The 20,860-nt window shown below is 32.9% G+C and overlaps 1 protein-coding gene and 1 pseudogene across 3 annotated transcripts; one reads left to right on the plus strand and one right to left on the minus strand.

Annotated features, from left to right (window-relative positions):
* Positions 1 to 947: 947 nt before the first annotated feature.
* On the minus strand, positions 948 to 20,108 carry LOC110611151 (protein FLX-like 1). Of its 3 annotated transcripts, XR_002487317.2 has the most exons (8): positions 19,698 to 20,108; positions 18,656 to 19,334; positions 18,365 to 18,528; positions 14,784 to 14,860; positions 14,492 to 14,619; positions 8,924 to 8,978; positions 1,489 to 1,786; positions 948 to 1,417 (listed from the first exon to the last, which is right to left on the minus strand). XR_002487317.2 is itself a non-coding variant. In XM_043954814.1 (6 exons), the coding sequence occupies exons 3-6, from the start codon at positions 19,258 to 19,260 to the stop codon at positions 14,527 to 14,529; spliced, it is 939 nt and encodes a 312-aa protein (XP_043810749.1). In that variant the 5' UTR covers positions 19,261 to 19,334; positions 19,698 to 19,773; positions 19,882 to 20,094; the 3' UTR covers positions 14,335 to 14,526. The 3 variants fall into 3 exon arrangements, 1 of the variants encoding a protein (XP_043810749.1); XR_002487319.2 differs by lacking the exon at positions 8,924 to 8,978; XM_043954814.1 differs by lacking the exons at positions 948 to 1,417; positions 1,489 to 1,786; positions 8,924 to 8,978 and having other exon boundaries at positions 14,335 to 14,619; positions 19,698 to 19,773; positions 19,882 to 20,094.
* Positions 5,127 to 6,709, plus strand: LOC122723291 (annotated as a pseudogene).
* Positions 20,109 to 20,860: the final 752 nt, after the last annotated feature.

Consider the following 20,860-nt stretch of genomic DNA (forward strand, 5'->3'; position numbering starts at 1 on the left):
TTTAACTATAACGCACCACATCATTTTATATGTTAGCAAAATACACTCTTTAATTTAAATTTTAAATTTAAATATAATTAAAATAAAATTTATAATTTTAAATAATTTTATTAATTTTTAAAAATTTTAAATTAAATTATAAAATAATAAAGAATTTTAAAATTTTCATACAAATAACCCTAAAAAACATCTTATAATTATATTTATAAAATTTTTATACATTTTCATTTAAAAATTAAAATTGAATAATTTTTAAATAAAAATTAATAATAAAAAATATATTTTTACATAAACTATTAGTTAAAATATACATAATAAATAAAAAATAACCACCAACTAGGTTGGTCGACCGTACCCTCTTCACTCAACCACAGATCTATCAAAAAACCACCGAACAACATTATTTATTCAAAAAAAAATATATATATAACCTAAAAGGAAACACCCATTTTTGGGATAAGAAGAGAATGAGGTAGGGAAAGCCGCTAATAACAATAGTGGCAAAGGCCGAGTGAACAGACGATCGAAAAAAAGACTTAAAACATTAGAAAGAGAGGTCAAATGATATGTTTCAGGTTTGTAAAATGTCACAAAATTTTGGATGAAAAAAAAAAAGTCAATTTTAACCTGAAATAAATTTTTTTTTTTGTTTTTGAATTGTGTTAAAATTAATTTTTTTTTTAGGTCTTTTGAGCTATGTTAAAAATTAACACATACCCTTTTATTCTTAAAACTCAATTATTTAATTTCTATATTACAACTCCGTCACACTAAAATATTATTTCCATCTATATTTAAAACCAATATATTTTTCATGTTTGATAAAAAAAATAAAGGAACTAAAATAAAATTGAATGACGTAAGTGTTGATTTTAATGTTCTAAGAGGAAAAGGAAAAATAGTATATCCTAAAGATATTTTGGTAACTTGGACAAAATAATCTTTAATTTGGTAGAATAACAATATAAAGATTAAGTAGCTTTGATTTTTATATTGTTTATGATTACAGTATTCTCAATGCCATTCCATACCTAAATCAGAAACTAATAAATATGGTTTTCTTTTGTATTTTATTTTATTTTTTTCTTTACTGGAAAATAACTTAACTACATTAAACAGCGTAAAGCTCAGCTAATGCGAAAGGGCAAACAGACTACCTAATAATCGTTCCTATGAACATATGAGACAGAAGTAGAAGGAAAAGAAGCCTTCAATACCAGTGTAGGCGGTGCAACCCAAAATTCTGCCAGCCAAACCATCACCACATTAACGCTTCATCATTTTCAACCATACGATCTGCACAATTTAGCATGAACGTCGCTTCAGCTAAACCAGGATCCCCAAAAATATTCAAAGGCTAAAAAAATTCTCATTGCCAAGCATTGTGAAGAAACTCCCAGACCTGTTCTTCCAGCGCCTTCACAAATAGCAGCTTCAGAATTCATCTTTAAATAACCAGCAAAAGGTAATACCACGCGTTAAAAATACCTTCATTTTGAAGAATCCACGTTCGTTGAACGTCACAAAATTCATCCCTTCGTGCACCTCCACCTACAAGCCGCCTCCGGTGAACAAATATAAATCGATTCTGAAGTTATGCCTTGGCCCAACGCATATCCCACACTGTCAGAGGGGCTTGAAAAGATTAGAACTGCTTATTTCATGAATGGACCAATTTGAGCACCCAAGATTCCAGATAGTTTCTTGATTAAATTCCATGCTAGCAATTTAAATCCATCCTTTGATGTTTCAAATTCTAGCTAGGCCACTGTCAAGACATCAGAAACTGCAGAGAGAATTCAGCTTATTAGACAAAGTAGATTTAAGGAAATTCAGTAGAACTTGGAAAAAAAAAAAAAAGAGGAGCAATAATAAACATAGAAAACAATTCATTTTGATTTCAGAGCAACTAATGCCATTTCGATATACTCAAATTTTCCATAATCAATCAGGCAACGATCACAAGGGCTTGCACTGTGATCCCTGATTGTGCTCAATTTAGGTTTTTAGGTCAGTATTGTCTAGGGATTAGGCCAAACCCTGATCAACAAAGAGATTTGCCAACATTGCTAAAGCTTAGTTCAGTTAGAAGTTGTGAAATGTTGCAAATGATAAATATAATCTGATAAATATTATTTCACAACATATAATAACTGTGTTCAAACAAATAAAGGAAAGGACAAAAATGCATTTAATATACATCATACATCCACTGATACAACTCTGTGCTTCCATTCCATTATACAATATCACAGCTTAAAATACTACTCACCCATTCTAGCAAAGGCACAAGAAAATAGAAAAAAATAATAATAATAATGTACTGGACATCTTATATAAAAACAAAGTGCAAATCAACTTAACAACAGTAACAAAATTGTTGGTGCTTTCACTTCTTTTCTAGCTGATGCCCTTGGCGTTGTGTTTATTAGACAATATTCTGATGTTAGTTTTGTTATTTAATTGTGTTTGGTTTTTTGTCAGTTACGCCATTTGCTTTCTTCTTCTAGGTTTCAAACGCATGTGAAAGAGAGAAAGAGAGGCAGAGACAGAGAGAAGGCGTTTGAAAAGCAACCCAGATTATAAACTATGTCAAACTTAAAGATCCTTGTATGCTTTTAAAAAAAATTACTTTACTGCAAGTTTGAAGATCACATAGGAGAAAATAAACGTTGAAACTGTTCCAAATCCTTCTCAGAAATATAGAAGCAATAACTAGATATGCACTTCACTTCAACACCAAAACAACTAAGCCTTAATTCCAAACAAGATGGGATTGGCTGCACAAATGCTTTTTCCCCATTCCAAACTAATCAAAGCTAATCCTGCATTAATATCCAAATTTCCTGAATCCTTTTGCACTACGCTACCCTACATCTGTGCATCCTCATCTCCCTTCTCACTCCTTTCACCTCTAGCTCAGTACACTTCCATATTGAGACATTTGATTTTCTACATACATGACCAAACCATCTAAAACAAGCTCTCATTTTATGCCCCATGTGTGCTAACATGAGCTCTGTGGCAAATATGATCATTCATTATCTTATATTCATTATCGTGTTACCAAATATCGATTTTAAAATCTGCTTTTCAGTCATATTCATCTTTATGATATGCTATCAATTAGATGTTCCACATTTGAGCTCATACAATATAGTTGACTTGACCACAGTTTTATATAACTTACTTTCACTTTGCGTATGATGTTATGCTAGCATTGTGCACTCATTGTCTTCCTCCATTTCATCCATCATATTTTCATCCTATGAGTCCTGTTCTCATTTATTACTCCGTTCCTCTGATGACAAACCTAAATACTTGAATTGGTTACATTTTGGCACCAATACTCCATCCAATTGAACCTCCCCTCCATTCATTTCACATGAGCTGAACTCCTAATGCATATTTTCTACCCTACTTGTACTAATCCTAAAACTCTTACTCTCAATACTCATTTTTCACATCTCCACCTCTTGGTTAACTCCTTTATCAGATTCACCCATCAGAATTACATTTGCAAATAACATGCATTACAAGATGTCTTCTTAAATATGACTAATTAGCTTATCCATAATTAAGGTAATAGTAAATAAAAAGCATAAGAACTTTGCACAGAGAAACAAGTACAAATTTAAAGCCAATCCTCGATATAAACTCATACTATAGAAAATCATCCATGTGCTATTCCATTGTTCTTATACTTGTGAGTTGTGACCACTGGCGGATCTACGTTTGGATCAAGGGGGCCATAGGACCTCCTGAAATTTTTTAAATTACCTAGCAGTAATTAGATAGTTTTTTCAAGGAAAACCATTATTAAGTCCCTAAATTTTTAAAAATTTATTAGTTCTTCCCTGTTTGAAAATAATTTTGTATTTTATAAAATCAAATTCTTTTATCCTTTTGTCAAAAAATTCATCAACCTACCTTGAATATTTATATTTTTTAGTCCATTTACTTTCAACTATATATTATTTAGTATATGTAAATTTAAATATTCATACTATTTAGTTTCTATGACTAAGGGCAAAACAAATTGACTAATAATTTTTTTGATAAATTACTAAAACAATTTAATTTTATAAAATATAAAGACATTTCACTTGAGTGATTTTGATATAGAGACAATCTAGTGAATTTTTTAAAATTCAGAAACTTAATAATAATTCTCTCATAAATAAAACCGCAACTCCAAATACTATTTTTACAGAAACCACCCTACTTCTCTATTCTTTTTCAATTCAGAAAATTACTCCCAATATTTCAACTTCAAGTATCCTGCTCATTTTTTTTTTTCTTTTCAAAATATTTATGAGGTAAGTTATTCACTCATTACTTATTTATTTTCATACAATCACCTTTTTTTTGTTAAGAAGTGATAGTTATTTTTGTTCATCTCTATTTATGCGATTGAAATTATATTCTAGATTATTTAAAATTATGGAATAAATTTTAAAATTTTAGAAAAAAGAGTTCTACGAATAATGGTTAAATTATTTAATGGCTTTCATGAACCATTTAGATTTAGAAAAAAAATAAATAAATCTACAAAAAATGAGTTTAATAAGTTATGAGTTAGATTTTTTTTTAATAGTGTTTATATGGGTAATAGGTTAGATTATTCAAATTAAAAAATAATCTCTAAAGTGGACAAATTGATTTAACTTACAAAATTTATAAATTTTCTCAGTTACTTTGAATCTCAACCTGAGATCTTTGTCTCTTCTCTAATATCTAAATGGACAAAAAATTTTCTAAAATGAGTGAAATGGAGGTCTCGCTTAAAAAATAAAATTGGACGCTCTGACTTAGATTTTTGGATCCGGCACTGCTTGTGACCACCACCTCACAATGACATTTACATATGTAAAATGAACTTCTGTAGCACTAACAACAGATCTTCTAGTTCAATAAATACTATGTGGAGATCCTTCTCTTCCTATAAGTTTTTATTTATCTTCTAAATAAAAAAGAAAAGCTCTGTTGTAAATTTACAAGGCATAATATTAGCCTTAGTTCTCTCATGTCTTGGTAGCACCTATGGTTTCAAATAACTGCCACTGCGTCAGTGTTATTTATATGTTTTCAAGGAGTTCATTTGGGAGCCTAATGATTAAATAAACCAAGATGTTACCATGCTTGCAATTTTAGAGAAACATGAAAACGAAAGCCTATGGAGTTGTTTTTGTAACTGGATAACCCGAATTGAAAACCGCCTTTGCAAAATTCATAAAATGGTTTGGTGCTCTGATGATCCCTACTTTATTAACTGCAACTTCTATATTTATTATGGCTTTGATTGATGCCTCTCTAGTATATATTGATGGTATTTGTGAAACTGTTTTTGAGATCTTTACATTATGGAAACATTTTTTCTAGTGCCATTATTCCTACTTCTACGACTATATGTTTGCATTGTTATCCAATATGGGAAGTGGCATCTATTGATGAATAGTTATACAATTGTGATGCTTATGAGCTAATTGTTCTACACTTCTTACATGGGTCGCAAGTGGGAAAACCTAGTTTTTGTCTAGTTATGCTTCCTTGGATTGTTGTTGCATATTCAGTACCTATTGCACTACTGCTGTTGTTATTGATCTATCCAATTGATCAGAGAAGCTTTTCAAATGTTATGCCTCCCGAAATCTCTAGTGCATTCAACTTTATGATCGCATTCTAAGCTAATCACAACATCCTTATTTACCCATTTCACATATTAGGCGTAGCTAGTGTATACCGCGATACACTAATTATTGTATTTGGGATGTATACACCAATGCACAATTCTTGTATTGAATATAATAATATAGAAAAAAATAATAGATAAATATTGTTAAATTTGAGTCAGGTCTAACTTACTCCAAAAGCTAGCTCAAGAGGGAGTTCAAGAGGGAGGAGTGTTTATAACCCATATAAGGGGCACCCCTTTCCACAACCAATGTGGGATTCAACACACCCCTCACGCCCAGAATTTTACTAATGCGAGACATATTTATAGGAGGTCCAACATTGGATGGGGAGAGTCTGATACATGTTAAATTTAGGTCAGGTCTAACTCACCCAAAAGCTAGCTCAAGGGGGAGGAGTGTCTATGGTCCATATAAGGGACACATTACCCTTTTCCACAACCGATGTGGGATTCAACAAATATAATAAATATAAAACAATAAAAGAAAAATACGTAAATAAAAAACCCATTATTCCCTTATCTGGAGGCATCCTATGAGTTGTATAGGCAACGAACAATTACCACGGTACATAACACTAACCTGTGAGGTGTATAGGAAATGGTCATAATTACCACCATTATGTAGCAATAATGACACATTAACCCTAATATGCATTTGCTATAAATTTATCATTGTATTCATGCTTATTATGTGGTTGTATATCTTAGTTTTACTTGGGTCTAGTAAAATCTACCCATTTTATGAATTTTGCAAATTTTTAAAAATTTTCATAACGCTTGACCATTGCCTTTACATTATGGCCATTATAGGGTTGTTCCATTGATCATAGTCATGACAACCAATGCAACCATGACCGCGATTTAAAACCATGTCAGCATCCTTAAATCCCATTTAATCACTCCTCATGGTTTCATAATATGACTTATCAGTTTAATACTTCAGTAGTTTGTCCAACTTTAGACTTCAACCTTGTCTTAAAGATAAGAGCTAGTGCTCTTCCTTCACTTAATTAGCATCTTTCCAAATTTTAGTATGTCATTGAATTGCTTAGTTAGCCAAGCTACTCCTACCCAATGCACTTCCACACTTCCATAGGATAGCATCAGGGTTGCAAACTTATCAGTTTAATACTTCAGTAGTTTGTCCAACTTTAGACTTCAACCTTGTCTTAAAGATAAGAGCTAGTGCTCTTCCTTCACTTAATTAGCATCTTTCCAAATTTTAGTATGTCATTGAATTGCTTGGTTAGCCAAGCTACTCCTACCCAATGCACTTCCACACTTCCATAGGATAGCATCAGGGTTGCAAACTCTCCTATCTTCATATAGTTCATGGCATCTTTAATTTCAGCATCTAGTTCCAAGAGTATAGTTTAAGATTATTCACTATCAAAAGAACATTAAAGTCTATAAAGACATCCTCATACCTTGTATTGAATCATTTATCAAAATAGCATCTTCATCTCTTTTTGATCTCAATGTCTCTTAACAAAACTTGTTAATTGTCATTTTTAATACACTTGGCATAACTTAGATCTCAAACCCTCTTTTCCCTTCAGTTGTGCGATACATCTCGTTTTCTCATGTCCTTGCATTAAATAGTTTATGGAAATAGCACCATCTCTTTTTGATCTCACCATCTCTTAACAAAACTTGTCAAGTATCATCATTCATACATTTGAACTAATTTATATCTCTATCCCTCTTTTCCATCACACGTGCTAGCTTGCAAATCTCCTTCTCACCATCCTAGGTCCCCAACTTTAGGTACAAAATTAACTTAAAGATTTACCATAGGCCTCAGTCACCTCTTTCTTAGCTTCTCTCCTCGCCAACTGTATTAGTTAGAAACCTCCCATCATGGTTTTAAATAACGGCCGTTACGTAACGTAACGGCCGTTATGTAACGGATTTTGGGGGGGCCGTTACCTGTTATCTTGTTATACAACAGTCCCTCCTGATTTGCAGGTGTAACGGCTATTACGACCGTTACGTAACGGTAACGGCCATTACCAATAATTAAAATTTTTTTATATCCTTTATTTTCTGCTCCCTATTCTCATTTTCTTTAGTTTCTACACTTTTCAGCAGCTTTAAAGACTACATTTTTTAAGTTTTCTCTTTCCTTTCTCTTTCAAATTTCAATCTTTCCTGCATGTTTCTCGTATAAACTTAGATCCATTATAAACTACTCTATTTCCAAGTTTATTTCTTCTAAAAAGTTAGTTAAATTTTATCTATTTTAGTTTTTAATTATTGTTTTTTTCCTCTTTTTTTTTATAAGTTTTTGTGGATTAAAGTGTTAGTTTTGATTTAAAATTGTACTTTAAGCTATTAGTTTACTCGATCTACAAAGATTATGTTAATTTTTCTAATTTTAAACTATATGATGTTTAACTTAAGTTAAATAATTTATATTTTATATATTTACGTTTATTATGCATTTGTATACATTGTTCTGAATTAAATCTAATCAATATCATTTTATTTATGAACTTTGCAAATTTTTTAAAAAATTTACGTAGCGCCAGGCCGTTACTGTTACATTATGGCTGTTACAAGTCTGTTTCCGTTACCTGCGACCGCGACCGTGGCCGCGATTTAAAACCATGCCCCCATCTTTTGCCAATGGTAACTTCCCACACCATACTTTTTTCCCCTTTTGTCATACCCCCAATATACCCACTACTATGACTACTACTTTCTCAACACCACCTCCCATCACCTCCATGCTATATAATCATTATCCCTAAATTCCATGAATCTTCTAGCAACAGTTCATCTTTCAAAGTTATTTGGTTCATGCCTTTTATATTCTAACATCAAGTTCTAGGTTGCATAGATCTTTTTTTCTTTTTCACTCCAATCTTTATGTTCAATTCTAAGACCATTAACATGTGTTGAGTAGTTAAAGGTTTGCCATGGATAACTTTGGAATTCCTTTATGGAGTTTTGTCCCCTTTTTAGTGATGAAAAAATTCATATGGACAAAGCTCTATGAAAGAATTGCACAGTTATCCTATTGAAGCTTTAATTGTTCAACAATAGGTTAGTGGTCTTAGATTAAGGCCTAGAGTGAAGAAGGAAAAGAGATTTATGCAATCTAGAACTCCATGATGGAACCTAAATAAGATAAAATAACTATTTCAGAACTAAGTAAGAACTCCTACAAAGTACAAACAAGGAAAAGTGAACTCATAGATAGAGAAAAGAAATAGGTCCAAATACCTCATGGAAATGCTCAACCAAAGAACAGGCATCCATCGAGGCCCAAAGGTTATGCCTAACAACAAAAGCATAAAAATGTCAATCACACATTAGAAACTAAAATCAAGGAGGTATGACTGTCAACAAACAAACATTGAGCAAACATGTCAACATGTCATAGAGAAACATGGGACTAATAGAATCTAACTTGAGACGCAACTAAATAAAACTACCATATAAGATTGGTCTACATTTCAACATTAACCAATAATACATAAAGTTTCAAATTCAAGGGTACACGATACAGCTGATTGAACTCATAAGGATCATAAAGGTATAAGTACCTAACAGCAACACATCAACAGCTAGAGGTACAAGAAATTTGAAAGAACATAACAGTAAAAACAACTCCACAAATAAGGAGCAACCACACGAACACAAAATATCAAGCATATCATAGAAAAGAAAGTAGCAGTTGAATAATCCTATCCAGTGAGCAGAAATACAGACTAGATCAAAATGGCAACAATTTCCTAATGCTGCAACAAAACCACAGATTGAAGAAATGGGGCACCTCCATGCAAAATTGGCATATGCTCTTGCAAATATTTAAGGCGAATAACCAAATCCATTGTTGGCAGAATGGCCAAGGCAAAGAGAATCAAACAGAAAGTTCAGCTTTTCTAAATGCATTGACTTGGTCACGATGTCAACACTTCCAAAAATATCTAGCAAGCAATCCAAATCAAGTCAACAGCAGAACAAAAGTTTGTTTTATCCTTCAGTGACGTAACTGTTTCAGTGTTACTACTTCCCAGGGCACTCACACTCGTACATGACACCATCACTATATAAAGTCAATGTTAAATCTTCATTGCACATTCCCTTATTCAATGGATTCTCCAAGTCTCCACATTTTTGTACTTATAATGATAGGGAATCATCCACTTAAGAGTTATAGTTATACATGTAAAAACAAACTCCAGAAAAAGGTACAGGTAAATTATGACTGGATCATCACTTGATTAATCAAAGCCTAACCACCACTATGATTTAAAATAAAGGATAACAAGATTCAGCAGGAGACATGAACCTTTAGCTGCAATGTTCAGTCAGAAGAAAGCTCAAATCTACTTCTTGACTATGAAAACTGCATCAACCTCTGATTAGAGAAGGCTGCCTATCAAGTGCTACAAACAAGAGGTATTGGCAACAACCAGCCAATCTAATTGCAATAAAAAGAAAAAAAAAGGGGGCAGGATTCTTGTTTGGGGTCAACAAAATAGAAGGGAAAATGCAAAAGAAATGCAAATAAAAGTGTGTACATTTGCAAAAACTTACATCACTTACTTGACCATGAAACTCAATTGTGCAGCTCCATTGTTGAACATGTCCCATCAAAAAACCACCAAAATAACCAATGATTAAGCTTCTCCAATGGTTGGCTGCCATTCTTCTAAATAGGATGATACAATCCCTCTCAAAGGGAAAACAACATGATGCTTACCCTCAAAAGCAACAGCATACAATAAGACAATAGAGGACGAAAGGCACTACCAGTAAGTGCCAAAATGCTTCTAAGCTTGCTAGATGGATATGTTCCCTTTCTGAAGGGAAAAAAGGACAAAGATGATTCTCAAAGTCAACCACAAGAAAGGTACCAATGAGGAGAAAAGGCACCTAATAATTTGAGATTTTAAGTCCCCAAACTTAATAGTTATTAGTTTAAGTACTAAATTTTTATGGCCTGTATCTACTATTGGTCTTAATGCCAAACAAATAGACAAACTCAATGGAGCACTGCCACATGGAATGAGAAATCAACTAAGCAAACGGTAAGTTACAGCAACCATAAAAAAATGGGTATACGAGTGAGATACCAGCAATTCCATTACCCTTTTATTTTAAGACAACTCCAAAATTAACAAAACAAATTGTAAGACTTGATGATAGGTTTAAGATGTCTGTATTTAATATACACCATGCTCACCAACTCCACACTTGACTGATAATCGAAAAAATAGAACCAAACAGTAATTTTTTATTAAACCCCCTTTGTGCAATGTTGAAATGTTATCAAGGAAGTCACATGTGACAGACAGCAAATATAAAATTTACATTTTCTCTTTATAAAATCACTTCTATTTAAATCACAATCTAAATACTAATCATACATCAAAATAACGAAGCCCTATATGGAATAAAAAGAGAAAATGGATCCAGGTTGCCCACACAAACTAGTCTAGGACTAGAAGTGCAGCAGAGTTAAGTTGCCACATCAGTTCTACATGCTTTGTTTCGATAACTACGAGAGTTGTATTTCCTTGGACCTATATCTATGTCTATGTAGCTTCACTTGGGATGTCCCAAAGACCAAATAATAAAAGACTCTAAGAGTGAAAACCTTAAAGAAACCACTATGCATTCGTGCATCAGTGAAATATATATACATACATACATACATACATACATACATACATACATACATACATATATATATATATATATATCACTTTGTTATTTTGAGCAACAATGATAACTTTGATAAGTGTTTGCTTCTTCTATCAATGTTTATGCTTCCTAAAAAGAATTCCCCAGTACCAGTGCTTAATTGATTTCCAAACCTTAAATTATACAGATCTGAAACGACACCCCGCTCAGGCCCTTCTAACCTTTGAAGGTCCAAAACCGGAAACTATCAAACCATTAACCACCAATCCTATGAAAGTAACTGCCTTTAACACTTCAATTGGCCCCAGAAACTCCAGCAACCTAATTTCTAAACTCCAGCTGTTTTCTCTTTAACACCTCGACCAACGCTAATCAAATTATGAGTCTGTAAACTCACTCCTTAACCATTTAAAACCTTAAAATGCATAATATTCCAGTATTTTTAGCTCCAAACAGGAAAAAAATGAGGAAAATGAAAATAGAATGAAAATAGAATGATTCTTCAAGCTTTATGGCAATAAACTACTGTCTGATCACTTGTTCTCCAAATTGCGGAACCTGTCATCTGAACAGGCTCCACGTGAATTTCAACAAACAGCAGTGCTAAAAGTTAAATATAGTTAACAGCAAAAATGCAAATAAAAAATGAATTGCTGATACCAAATGGAAGTGGTATTTAACAATATGTCAATTAGACAATCACTACATCATAAAAAAAGTTAACAAGCTTGCATCTTCACCACAATATGGGATAAAAGAACAAAGCCACTTGATCTGGAACGTTTTCTGACACAAGGAAACGAACCCAATTAACTACTTTACCTGAACTGCAAAAAAGTTTTCCTTTAAAACCAGACAAAAAAAAAATGAAAAAAATATAGTAGAAGCTAAGAATTACATCTAAACTCAAGGGTACTTGGAACAGATGGTTCATTTACTGCTCAAAAGGCCAGTTGAAAAGTAGTCATCATACATTGTATTCAAGAGGCACCCCAAAAATAACCAACCAGAGTATAAAACTCTATATAGTGATCTGCTTGTCTTATTGTTGTAACAGCCCATAATTAACAAAGACATCAAACCTCTGTGCTCAATGAAAATCAATTGATTCACGAATAAGAATATATCTAGACAGAAACTTAAGCACTATAATCCAGAAAGTTATCCAAACCAAGCATGCATTTGTGAGAAAAGCAGACATGTGATAGTTAGCAAAAGACAGAAAGGGAAAGGAAAAAAAAAAAGTAGCATGCCTAGGAGGTAATCATGGTTCAAGTGCTTGTACTCAATCACAAGATATAAGGCTAACAACTAAAAGACTATGAAATGATAACCATGATGGAGACATTTGTTTAAATTTATCTTTCAGAGTGATATGAGGAAGGAGAGATTGAACCCAGCTGAAATCCACATAAAATCTTGCCTTGAGCTCTGCCAGCAATCAGCATTTTCACAGCAGAGACAACCATGGGATCTCATGGTAATCATGGTTCAAGAGGTTGTGCTCAAGCACAAAACATAAGGCTAACAACTAAAAGCCCATAAAATGATAATCATGAGGGAGATACTTATTTAAATTTTTGTGTCAGAGTGGAAGGAGGAAGGAAAGGAAGGAGAGAAGGAACAACGCAGAAAGCTGCAAAAAAATCTTGCATTGAGCATGCCAGCACTTTCACGACAGAGATATCTCAGCCACCAAGTTATTTTCAGAATCCTACCAGAAATCTCAATTCTATGAGCTGCCGTTGATCACCAACCACCTTCCACACCCACCACCCCCCCAAAAAAAATAATAATAATAATAATAATAATAAACAATGACAAACCTATATAGAATTTGAAGAAGACAAAAGGTTCCAAGGAGCAATTATCTTAAGGTGTTCAAAATTTATGACATCATGTACAGGAAAACAATCAAGGGAAAAAAAACCATAATCCTGTTGCTCATCCAAACTACAGTTAACAATACATCAGATTTAAATATATGGATTCTGGAATCTGGATATTCCAAAAAGTAGTCAAAGTGTCAAACCAAATATCTAATCACAAAGCATAATTCAAAATGTAAAGACACATGTATATATCAGAACCACAGTTTTCAAATCTAGATTTAAATCGAGAATCGAAATCTTGATTTTATGAATCGAGAATCGAGAATCAAATTAAATCATAAGATTCGCTAAAAATTCCAAAAATCAATTAAAAAGAATATATGTTCTAAAATAAGTGAAAAATATATTTGACATATTTTGATAAATATAGAATTATCATTTATCTAATTAGAAATATTCTTCATAATAGAATATTATGAACTTTAGAATTGTAAATAGTAGTTATCATTATACATATACTGAAACTCTCATTTCAATTTAATCAAATAATTAAATAGTAAAAAAAAGATAGCTGATTATAATATTATTAATATAAGTTGTCATAACTTGACAACTATAATCAGTTAAGTAAATTAACTAAAAAGAAAGAAAAGGGAGAGAGAAAAGAATGGTTAGTGGAAGAAAAATAGCTAAGGAAGGGTTTAATATACACTTCTTTATAAAAAAAAAAATGAATAAGATCTTAAATTTTGAAAATAAAAGATCTAACAAACTCTTTATAAATAATTAATTGAATCGATTAAAAATCCAGTCAGTTCACATTGATTCAGCTGGTTCAGATTGAGACAATTCATGTACCCTGTAAATTTGAATAGCTAGGATGTAGAATCGAATTGAGTTGAGAATCATAAGATTTGAATTAAGAATCCTAAGATTCACTCCATAAATTCAAATTGATTTGCTGGAAAATAGATTCGAATCGTAAGATTCAAATCGAGAATCATAAGATTCCTCTCCAAAAGTAATCAGAACTCCTTTTTCACTTGACTAAAAACTTTGTTACTGAATATATGGATGAAAAAAAAAGTAGAGAATAAATAGCATTAGAAAAAAAGATAGGTGAGTTATGCTAATCTTTACACTAGAAGATGCCAAAATAATAATAGCATACCGCACCAAAATAATTAGTTGTCATTGTATTCAGGTACAAACTCATTAAACCAAATAGATAAGTCTCCATAAAAACTATCATGAGAAGAAGTTCAAATTTAAACTTAAGCATCCAATAAGTTGCAGCCCAAGGTACCATTTAACACACATCATAGCTACTTGGAAACCAGTCTATCTGTGTCCTTGAGCTCGCTGCATATCATATGCACTCCAGGAACCAGGTCCAACTCCATATTGGGGATAATTCTCAGCATTAGCTTGCATCTGAAATTTGCATTCAAGGAATAACATCCAATTGATAAATAAAACACAATAATGCAAAAAATTCACATGAAGAAGTAGTTAAATGCACACACAGGCTTGGAAACAGCATATAGATAATAAGATATGCACACGCTTTGAGATAATATGTAAAGCAGCCAACTTACAGGATTCATGCCATAGCCAACTGGATAAGGATTTCCTGCATATCCAGCTTCAGGATTGCCATAGTTTGCATTATAAGCTGCAACAGCAGAGAAAAATGTTAAGAAAGACATAAGGGGAAGAGAAAGCGAGATAGAAAAGCTCAGAAATAAAAATAGAAATAAATCAAGCTCCTGATGGGAAAAGGCTAGGTATGTGATTGATTATACCATGCAATTTTAGCAATTTATGAGCAGGATATTAAAATGAAGATACACAGGCTGAATTCATCAAGAAATCAATTGAGCCTGAACAGGATCAAAACAGTTTTTAGATCACTCGAGTCTAAAACAGCTGAACAGCAAAAACAGGCTACATTATCATTTTAGATAGGGGTGAGCAGTATTCGGTTCAAACCGAAAAAACCGACCGAACCAAATTAATTTGAAAATTCGGCTCGGTTCTTTATTCATTTTGGTTCAGTTCGGTTTTTAATTTCAGAAATTTCGATTATTTTGATTCGGTTCGGTTTTGATCAGAAAAAAATCGAAAAAACCGAACTAAACCGATTAGTGATAATAATATGTTTTTTTCAATAACATAGAGAAATTAAATCATATTAAGATTAAAATATTTTAATTAAATTTTAAAATACTAAAAATAAAGTGTAAAAAAATTTTATTAAAAATCGAAACCAATCAAACCGAACCGAATCAGACCGGTTCAGTTCTGTTTCTGACCAAAATCAGTTCAATTCGATTTTTATAAATACTAAAATTTTGGTTTTCGGTTTATTTGGTTCGGTTTGGTTCAAACCGAACCGACCCGACCGAATGCCCACCCCTAATTTTAGATGAGTGATTTCCAATTTTCCACCCTTCAGTTATGAACATTGAAGTCAGACATTGTTTGAATCTCAACCAAATGCGATTTACAATGCCCATTCAACAATAGAATCTGAGACCAAAATCATGGATCAAATATCAACATGTCCAATATGGGAAAGCATATGAAAAGCCATAGGATACTGAAGTCAAGCAATGCACGAGTCAGCTCAACCTGAAGGGATTTCAAGAGATAAATTTAAGTTCCATACCCACAGTTAATATTGATGAATAGTGAAGTGTTATGACCAAGGAATAAAGAAGTAGTGGATTAGTCTCTTCAGTCAGATGTAACTGTCAAAAGTAGTTATGGGACCCAAAATAGGAACTTGTAAAGAAAAAGATATCCAAGATCATTAGCAATCAAGATAAACTCTTTCTCCCTATTTCTGCTCTCTCTCCTCTACTCTAATTCTCTCTATTACTTCTCCCTTTCGATTTCTTTTCTCAACCCAATCCACTTCTATTTCTTTCTCTCCCTATTTCTCTGTTTCAAAGGGAATTACAAGTCTGCTATGTAACAAGTGGTTTCAGAGCTCTATTCCGACCTGGTCTTCTTCCAATGCAATCCTGAGAAGAATTATGGAATTCTTTCAAAATGTCAGAATTTCAAGTTTCTCTCTGTTCTTCTCTCTTTCTCTCTTCTTTCCGTCTATTCCTTCTTTTATTCTTCTCTGAGAAATTTTTTCCTTTCCTTTCCCCTATTTCTCTCCCTTGCTTCCTTGGAATTTCTTTCCTTCTTTCTTGTTCTTTTGTAGATTTCTGCTTATATCTTTTGTTTTCCTTCTTAAAGTTTTCAATTCCTACATTTCAAGGAATCTGTTCTTGAAATTCTTGAAAATCTCAATCTAGGGTTTTGCTCTGTTTCTTGTTTTGGATTACTGTTTCTGTTTTCTATTTCCTTTCTCAACCCTGTCTCTTTTCTAGTTTCTTTTCGCTGTTTCAGGCCTCTATTCCATGTCTCTTTCTACGGTTTGGACTTCTATTTCTTTGTTTTAGGCTTGACCAAAGTTTACTTTCTTTTTCTCTGCTTCTGAAACCCTATTCTTGAAATTCTTGAATCATGAAAGTACAATCTTTGGTACAAATGTTTCTTAAGAGAGAGGTGGAAATTCTAGATAGAATATTAAAGGAACAAGAGTTGCCGGAACAAAGAATTGAAATACGTGATTCAGAAAATGGGAAGAATTGAAATGCCTGAATCAAAAAATGGAAAGATTATAGCAATCCACTCAAAAAGAGAACATTGCAGTCTTTGTTCATGAGGATCAACTTTTAGAAAACCCTAGTGAAGAACAAGATACCTTGTATAAAACTTCCAAAACAAAAGAGAAGGGTACTGTGATGAAGCACAATTTTATTGCCAATTTGTCTAGTGTAAATGAGGTCATCTATGAGAAGGAGAATAATGAAGATGGTGACAACAGAAAACTAGAATCTGCAATAGGGAAAGCAGAAGCTACAATTGAAATTTTTGCCATAGAAATTAGTGGGAATGTTCTTGAAAACAAGAAAGATAAAGGAGTTACAAAAGGTATTAATATTGTAAGCAATTGGCAGAATTTTAGGAAACAAGATGGGGAGTTCGGTTGCTGTAAACCTGTAAGTCTCTTGGAAGATGAATGGGAAATATCAAGAAGGGAAAGGAAGAAAGTTCAGCCATCAAATGGAAATGTGATTTTGAAAGAACAAGCATGGCAAATTTGGAGAAGAAAAAAGGAAAAAAAATTCCTTGTCAATCAAGTGTCCATACTATCACCTACAACTTAGCCTAATTCTCTTGAACATTCAGCTGAAGCACATGCTGGGAGTTAACATTGTGTGTGGGATTTTCACATTCTTCTGACCGGGTCTGATGGAAAAAGCACCAGATATTCATTTCAATTTTCAGCATTTTCTTCATTCTTGAGGACAAGAATGATTTCAAGGGGTGGGGAATGTTATGACTAAGGAATAAAGAAGTAGTGAATTAGTCCCTTCAGTAAGTTGTAACTGGAGAAAGTAGTTATGGGATCCAAAATAGTATGAATAGGAACTTACTTGTAAAGAGAAAGATACCCAAGATCATTAGCAACCAAAGATAAAGTCTTTCTCCCTATTTCTGCTCTCTCCTCTTCTCTAATTCTCTCTATTACTTCTCCCCTTTCTGTTTCTTTTCTCAACCCAATGTACTTCTAATTCTTCCTCTCCCTATTTCTCTATTTCAAAGGGAATAACAGGTATTCTATGTAACATAAAGTTAGTGAACTTTTTAAATTCAATTCTCTCAACCACTTCCTCTCAGTATAACTGTGATAATTAACAACCATCCACATTCCTAAGAAGGTCTCTTAGATATTTTTGCCAGAAAATTTTCAATTTACATTTTAGGGAATAATTTTCTTCAAAAATTATGTATTCCAACTTCCAGTGACTTTTTTATATGATTTTGTAAGGAGTTTCATGAGAAAATATACAGGAGAAACAGAATTTTCTCCCTTGTCTTAATAGTTTTCCTGTTATTTCTATTCATTTCAGTGGTAATAAAAACTCATTCTTCTCCTTCCAATAATGCATTTCTTCTTTATTAATGACTTTTCTTTTCTATAAAAAAGATAATGTCTGCAGACATTTCTTACTCTTTATTATTCCTTCTTTTTCCATATCATTATATGTGTATACATTTCTTAAATATTTCTCATAATCATAAACCCTCTGAATTTGAAAAAGGAGCAAATTACCTGGATTACTCACAGCTGCAGCAGCACGAGCTCTCTTCTCTGCATTAGCAATCTCAGCTCGAAGCTTTTCCATCTCCCGAGCCATTGCAATCAATTTCTTCTCCATCACCTGGCCATGCTCATAATTTTCAGCATATCCTTTCTTCTCATACTCAATGGCAGCTCTGAAAAAACCAGGGGGGGGGGGAGGGAATGATAAAAAGAACAAGGATCAATCTTAATAGAAGTTTATGCCAGAAACATAGTTTTCTTTTACTTCCACTGAACATTGAAGATCAAACAGACATATACCGTGCACGCTGCAATTCCTGCTTCATGCTCTCAATTTCTGCCTTCAAAGCTGGCAATTGCTGCAAATCTGCATTATACCTAGTCAGATCTTGAGTCATTGCCTGCATACGACTTGTTAGGTCTTGCCTCACATCACTAAGTTCCTTAACATCAGCACGGACATGTTGAAGCTCACTGCGCATAGCCTCCACCTCTCGAAGATCTGCCTCCAACCTTAGAGACTTCTCATGCAATTCCCTCATCTTTGAGTCCTTCTCCACATGCAATGAATCAGCAAAATGTGCCATCCGTTGCAACTCATGCTGGGCAGCTTCCAATTCCTGCTTAAGTGCAACATGGGTTGCAGCAAGACGCTGGTTGTCAGCCAATAAACCTTGAATGTCTTGGTGTTGTGCGGCAAGACGCTCCTCCATTATAGCAGGATGAGGAGGGAGCCGCCTGGGATCTATCCCAAATTGGGTTTCTCTCATTTCCTCCAGTAGGGCTGGATGGGGTGGTATTGGTCCCAGCCCTCTGCCAAAGTGTGCTTCATGGACAGCAGGCGGTAGGCCAGCATGAGGCAAGCCTTTAATAGGAAGAGGGGGGCCACGATTTCTCCCAGACATTGTTTCTCTTAAAGATTAAATGATCTTAAAGTTCAGTTCTTAAAGAAATAATCCACCTAGTTTTCTGATCCAACCTGAACATGATGAAATTGGAATAGCATAGAGAACTATAAGTAAAGACTAAGCAAAGCAATAAAATAGTCTCGTTTGGGAGTAAGTTTTGCAAAGAAGTTAAGGTTTTGGAGGTTTCGAACCCTCAGATACCCACACTTTCAACCCACCAGATGATGGGGGAAATTTGAACACCTCACTTCAAATATCCAAACATCACTTTCGTACACACATAGCAAACACAACGACGACAGAAATTCAAAAGACGAACATCACTCGCATAATATACAAACTTTACGTTCATATTGCAACATCGAAAACATTATGATCAAATGAAATAAGCAAATTATCTTCGAAACGAAACTAGCATGTCGATCTCATCAAACCTGGAATCAGACTTCCCCGCGGAACTGAAAGCCAAAGGTGCGTGACATCAACGCTGGCAATTCCTCCTTTTGGTAGCTAAGAAAATAATCAATAAATCATAATCCCGTAAAGCCAACGCAAGAAACGCTAATCCAGAAGAGGGGAACGAGACAAAAGGGTAAATAGTGTTTTTTTTTTTCTTACATATGAAGTAAATTTGAGAAGAGAATAATTTAAAGCAGGCAATGATGATGGAGAGACTCTCTTTTCTCTACAGATGGAGAATTCTAATCGTGGAATCGGCAGGAAGGAAATTCTGATTGCGTTCTAAAATCAATTAGTTTTCTTAGTTATTAAACCCTAAACAAATGCTGTTGCGGGATTTCAATCAGCTTGCATAAGTTTTTAGTACCCTTTGCATTTTGGGTCATTCCGACATTACACCCTGTTTGGAATGAGCTAAAGTAAAGAGAAAACCGGTAATTTTTTATGGTAAAAGTCTAAATAAATCATTGTCAAGTTCAAATATACCCCATTTTAAGTTTTGAGGCCAAATAAACTTAAAAAGTTCCTCTCTTCTTTAGAAGAGCAAAAAAACTTAAATTTTTTTTATATTTTAAGCTCATATTAGTCCCAACATATAAATTAATCTTAAAATATTATTTTATTTAATTTTTAAATATTTAAATTATTTACTATATTTGATAAAAATAAAAGAAAAATTAAAATCACAAAAATTTAGACAGAATATTTAAATTAAGATAATAGATTAAATCGAAGTGAAATAAATTTTAATTTATTTTATTAAAAAATTTAGTTATTTTCAGTTTATTTGAAAAAAATCACTATAATCAAATTTACCTTGATTTTAAAAAATAAAAATTTAATTTAAATTCAAGACAAAGCAACAAATAAACTAAACAAGAGAGAAACTTTTTTCTTGTATGTTTCTAAGAAAAGAGAAAGCAACAAATAAGCTAAACAAAAATTTATGATTTTTTTGTGATATTGACAAAATAATATTTATAAGTTCCTTTTATAACTATGATTTTTTTATATAAGAAAATAGATTTTTCTTGGAAAATTTTGAAAAAAAACTTCAACTTTATTTATACTATGGCGGGTTTAGTGTCGACTTGAGTATTGTGTGAGCCTTTGATTTTATGTAATGCATTATACAATT

This window comes from Manihot esculenta, chromosome 3 (genome assembly GCF_001659605.2).
Source record: "Manihot esculenta cultivar AM560-2 chromosome 3, M.esculenta_v8, whole genome shotgun sequence".
Classification (NCBI taxonomy): Eukaryota; Viridiplantae; Streptophyta; class Magnoliopsida; order Malpighiales; family Euphorbiaceae; genus Manihot; species Manihot esculenta.